The 5,799-nt window shown below is 57.0% G+C and overlaps 1 protein-coding gene across 1 annotated transcript; it reads right to left on the bottom strand.

Moving 5' to 3' along the window:
- Nucleotides 1-2,431: 2,431 nt before the first annotated feature.
- Nucleotides 2,432-3,726, bottom strand: LOC119368967 (leucoanthocyanidin dioxygenase 2-like). Its single transcript, XM_037634059.1, has one exon. The coding sequence runs from the start codon at nt 3,724-3,726 to the stop codon at nt 2,644-2,646; it is 1,083 nt and encodes a 360-aa protein (XP_037489956.1). The 3' UTR covers nt 2,432-2,643.
- Between the last annotated feature and the right edge of the window lie 2,073 nt (nt 3,727-5,799).

Raw genomic sequence — 5,799 nt, 5'->3', positions numbered from 1 at the left:
GCTTCTTCGTCGTCCGACTCGTCGCTTTCCTCTTCGTCTTCTTCTTCAGAAGATTCCCAATCACGCCTCTCCTCCGTGCTGTCCCCTCCCTCCTGGCCTTGCTCCAGAACTTGTTCACCGTTGGGCATCGAGTACATCTTAGTAAAAACCTGCAAGACAAGAAGTCGAGTAAAAGTCAGTCGGATACAGGGCAGTCGGACTATGTACCCAAAGGCAGTCGATGATAAAAGACAAACCTTGTCTGGCTGATTGTCGTCATTGAAAGGGAAGACTCTCCTGGCTCCTCTGGGGTTGTCCTTGTTGCATGTAATGCTCTTCAACCACAGGGCCACCATCTTAGCTGACACTTCCTCTGGATGAACCCGAGCGGTGCCGTCAGGACCAGAGTACATCCACAGAGGATGGTCACGGGCCTGGAGAGGCTGGATGCATCGATTGAGGAATACCTCCAGAAGATCCATGCCAGTGACACCCTGATTGATCAGTTGGACAACCCTCTCAACTAGCATGTTCGTCTCCACGCTCACAGCAACAGTCACTTTTAGCGAGGAAGGAGTCTGAACACGATCCAAAGTGAAGTGGGGAAGGTCGGTCTACTGGCCTGGGGTTGTGAGGTCGTGGCAGTAGAACCAGGTCGACTGCCAGCCCCTGACGGATTCAGGTAGAGTCATGGAGGGGAAAGAGCTCCTCTGCCTCTTCTGGATACCCAAACCCCCACAGATCTGAATGACATGTGTTTTCTCGTCGCTCGCGTTTGCTTTCTTTACCGACTGAGAATGGATGGTGAAAATATGCTTAAAAAGACCCCAGTGCAGGCGAGACCCCAGAAAATTCTCGCACATGGACACAAATGTAGCAAAATATGTGATGGTATTGGGAGAAAAGTGGTGGAGTTGGGCGCCGAAGAAGTTCAAGAAGCCCCGGAAAAAGGGGTGCGGAGGAAGCGAGAAGCCTCGGTCGACATGGGTGGCGAGCAGAACACACTCACCCGGTCACGGTTGTGGCTTTGTCTCCCCCTCCGGCAACCTCGCAGAACCCTTGGCAATCAGCCCAGACTCCTCCAGCTCGTCCAGATCTTCCTGTTGGAGTGAAGACCGGATCCAATCGCCTTGGATCCAGCCCGGCGGCAGCGCCGACCGCGATGACGACCCCCGATGGGTCTTCTTGCCCTTCGCCTCCCTCGCCGCCTTCTTCGCGCGTTCCAGCGCCGCTGTCTTGTCCTTCACCATTGCGGTGGAGCGGCGGCATCGAGAGCGGAGGAGCTACGCGTGGAGGAGAAGCAGAGGAGAAATGGGGAGATTGGGGACGCACAGTGCAATGCCTCGGCCCCGTCGCATTTTAAAGGCCCACTTGCGAGTGGCTGACGCGCGGGCCCGGACGATCCTGTCAAATCCGCGCAGCAGTCGCACGCCGGATATGTGGCGAAAAAGCTGGCGCGGTGATCGAGGCGATCCTACTTATCCGTCCCGATTACCGCGGCACGCTCAGCCCCGCGCGCTTCCCCGAAATTTCGAATCCCGCCGAATCCGGGATACGCAATAAACAATCGCGCTGGAGATCTCGCAACAGAAGGCAACAATCGACAAATGATGCTACTAATTCACTCGGCAACTTCTGAATTGATCGAGGCGACTGAAACGCTGCTGAAGTTCCAACGCGAACCTCTCATTCGACGCGGGTAGTCGTGAAGCACAAAGGTTGATGCAAAATCCACTTCAATCTTCTCTCCACTCGGACCTCAATCTATTCGGGGGCTAGTGATGAGGACATAGACCTAGGGTAGGGTCATAGTCCTCACATACATACCCTACCCAAGGTCACTACCCTAGAAGCAAGGAAGCTCAAGAGACAACAAGGAGTACCCAAGGAAGACGTCGAGTGCATTCCACTCGACCAATCATATCATTCGGGTATCCCACCTTTCCGACGACCACTCGACCATGCAAGAAACCACTCGACCTATGAAGACCAGTAGTCAGACGGAACTGCAACGGCCGGACATTCACTCTATAGTCTTCATGAGCATTAATGACACTTATGGCTGGCGTTATCAGTAACGCACCTCCATTATGTACATTAAACCCTCTGTAACGGGGGACGGCTGGGGTCCTGGCGTACTCTATATAAGCCACCCCCTCCTCTGGGACAAGGGTTCGCACCCCCTGTAACACACACGCATATACTGAAATCCAGTCGACCGCCTCCGGGCCTGAGACGTAGGGCTTTTACCTCCTCCGAGAGGGGCCTGAACTCGTAAACACCTGCGTACAACCTCACCGTAGTTAGGACCTTGCCTCCTCCTACGTACCCCCTATTCTTACTGTCAGTCTTAGTACCACCACACCGAGGGTTTAACCTCCATTTCAAAAAAAAGGCTGATACATGTTAGAAGGGTGAGAAATGAATTGTTGCGAAATATGATGGATTAAATAATTATTCCTTGAGTCTCGTGGACATATATATATAAGAGTACATGATTATTTTGGAGTACAAGGCAAGGTAGAATTTCTACGCTTTGATAATTTTTCTAATAATCAACTTACTCAACACTTACGAGAGAAATAGGCCGGAACGTGTTGCCATGGCAGATTAACTTCGGGCAATGGAATTAAACCAACAATGCTCCTGCTGCTGCTGAGTTTATTAATCCTTCTTCTTGAGGACCTTGTTTTCCAGGTGCTGCCTGAAGGTGCGCGGCTCGAAGCGTGGCTCGGCGCCGTTCACAAGGAGCTCCGGCAGCGGCCGCAGCCGCACGGAGTCGGGTGGCGGCTCGGCGAAGACCACCCATGAGATGCGCACGGTACGGCGGTTGACCAGCCCGCGGTGGAGCACGCTTGTGTACCGCCCGTTGCTGAGGATTTCGAGCGCGTCACCGACGTGGACCACGAGGGTTCCGGGCTCATCGCGCGCGGTAACCCATGCCCCGGCACTGTTAAGGACCTGGAGGCCCGGTACACCATTGGTGAGGATGAAGGAGAGCGCGGAGACGTCGGTGTGCGCCTCCACACCCACCGCCAGCTCTGGCTGCGGGCACGGCGGGTAGTAGTTGATCTTCATCTTCAGCAGCAGATCGTCCTCGACGGCGACTTCTTCGTCGCTGAGGCGGAGGCGGCGCTCTAGCGTTGGCGCCGGGACGCCGAGCCCGAGGGAGAGGATGGCGAGGAGCCGGGCCGCCAGCTCACTCACGCGCTCCCCGAAGCTCTTCGTGACGGGCACGTACTCTGGTGGGTGAGCCGGCCAGCGCGCGTGGTCCGCACGTGCGTCGGGGTGGAGCTGGTGGAACAAATAGTCCTCCCACTCCCTCTTCCCGTCCTCGCCGGCGGAGCCCGCGAGCCGGCTGCCGTAGCCCTCCAATATCCCGGCCGCCGGGTTGTTGGCGTAGGCCTCCTTGTCGGCGATCGGCATGCCGAAGAACCCCATCCCAGCGCCGCGCAGCGCGTCGATCAGATCGTCCTGGATGCCGTGGCCGGCCACGTGCATGACGCCCCAGTCCTCCGCGGCCGCGCGAACGGCGTCGACGACAGCGGCGCTCGCCGGAGAGCTCGGGTCGGCCCCGTCGAACGGGGCCACGTTGACGATGGGGATACGCTGGCAGCCCGCCGTGGACCAACTGGCCGCCGCCTGGTCGTAGGCGTCCCCCAGGCTCTGACGCTCATCCATCGACCGCACGTACTCAACCGGGATCACCGACAGGCCGCTCATGCTCAGCGCCTCCACACGCGCCATGAAAACTTTTCTTGCTGATTGGATTAGTTGCTAGCTACCACGACCGATGGATCTGATCAACGGGAATATTGATTACTTATAGATTGTCGCCAAGTAGATCGAGCAGCATCTGCGCAGTGCAAGCACGTGCTGCTACCAATCCAACCTTCCTACCACAAACAGACAAACCCACAGTGAGTTTTGGGCTTTTGGCCAACCCGAGGACCCAAACCCGTACGAGATCACGCGAACGTTACAGATTGTCTAGCAGCGTCAATGCTTAGGAAAACGTTCTCCCTTGTTAGACGATAGGCTTGTGTCATGTGTCCATTTAAACGCAAACGTGGTCTCTCGTGGAGCTCCGGGAGGTAGCTCTATGATTATGGCGGTGACACCGTTCAACCCCTCACCGCAGACACCAAGAGGCATTGAGCTTGCCGCGAAACTTCAAGCTAACTCCACGTTACGTGGTTGCCACGAAGCGGCTCCACGAATGTTTCGGCAGGACTCGTCGTCGCCTACCTCTCCGTGGACTCTGATAGTGTTGCTGCCCTCGTCGCCAACACGGACGGAGGCAGCCTCGCCGGATGCCCTGCAATCGATGCAGGCCACCGGTGGCTCAGCGGGGCGTCCGGTCTCTTCTTCAGTAAACGTACAGCAGGCTGCTAACGTGGTGTTGCAGCAGCCGTCGACGTCGCGGACGGCCGTGCCGAAGCCGGCTGTCTCCAAGCAGGTGCAGGCCGACGGAGATACAGCAGGGCGCCCTGTCGTGCCTTTGGAGAGCCAGTATCCAGCGGCTTTGGTACATGCAGACCGGCATGCAGCTCATGTGGACTTAGACATGCATGCTACTAGTGCACTCGGACGTGAAGGGCTTCCGTTGGGTGGGCAGCCAAACATTGGTGCACCTGCGGCTACTCTTCAGTCTCATCCGGAGCTGGTCGCGTCTGCGGGTGATCTTCAGTCTCAGGCGCAGCTGGACGTGTCCACCCCGTCCTTGCAGACTCCTTCCGTCGTCCCGTGCGCAGAGAAGACATCTTCCGCAGCGGCGACGTGTATACCGGCGTTCAAGACTGCCGGGGAGGGGGTTGCCACTCCACCCTCACCCCCTCCCTCGGCGGTAGTGCTTGCACGACATCCTTCTTCGGGGGTCACACCCACACGCCGAAGTGGCTGCCATTCGGTGGCCGACGATGGAAGGATGGACACTGACGAGGACCCTTTGGCTAAGGCTATGCGACGTAAAGCCGCGCATAACCTGGATAACCAAGGTACACTACCAGAAAAACTTGCGTTGCCGACGGCCAAATCTATACCGACGGCCCCCGTCGGCATACACGGGCATACCACGACGGCCCAGCTAAAGCCGTCGGCGTATGTCCATCTATACCGACGGGGGCCGTCGGCATAGATCAGCCGTCGGCGTTGGTTCGAATATGCCTACGGTGGCCGTCGGCACATGGTAGGCCGTCGGCATATCATGTGGGCCCGTCTACCCGGGCGGCGTTTGACGGTGTCAGCCTACGCCGAGGGGCTAACGTTGGCCATCGGCATAGCTATGCCGACGTCATCGATCCTCGGCGCCGCCACGTCATCGATCCGCGTCGCTCGCCGGTCCCGTGGAGTGGCATATCTATGCCTACGGCCTTACCATCCGCATAGGCCGGGCCCATGGATTTTGCCACGTCATCGATCCCCACTCTACACCACGTCATCGATCCAAGGCTCTACCATTCCGTGGCCGTAGCTATGCCGACGGCTTTGCCATAGGTATAGATTTCTAATAATATTTTAATATTTTATTTATTTTATTTTTTTATTTTTATTTTTATTTTTTCCAAAACTAATTTAATTAACTTAAATGTACAGAAAACATATATCGATTGCCCCCCACACGGGCCTTGCTTCCGTCGTGTCACGGAGAGGTTAGATGGGATGGGGAACCTGTGGGGGGTAGCAATGCCGCCAGGTGTTGCGGTGGGCCCTCCTACGGTTGTGGAAACGTGGTGGCAGGCGCAGGCACGTGGCTCCGGGGTGTGCCCCCCCCCCTCATGGGTGTCACTACCGCCGTGTCCCGGAGGAGGGAGCCGGCAG

The sequence above is a fragment of the Triticum dicoccoides genome, chromosome 2B, assembly GCF_002162155.2.
Source record: "Triticum dicoccoides isolate Atlit2015 ecotype Zavitan chromosome 2B, WEW_v2.0, whole genome shotgun sequence".
Lineage (NCBI taxonomy): Eukaryota > Viridiplantae > Streptophyta > Magnoliopsida > Poales > Poaceae > Triticum > Triticum dicoccoides.
Note: the sequence above shows the minus strand (reverse complement) of the source record. Positions and strands in the feature narration are given on the sequence as shown.

Excerpts from the sequence above, each read along its gene's own strand:
- LOC119368967 (XM_037634059.1), bottom strand. The coding sequence starts at position 3,726 with ATGGCGCGTGTGGAGGCGCTGAGCATGAGCGGCCTGTCGGTGATCCCG.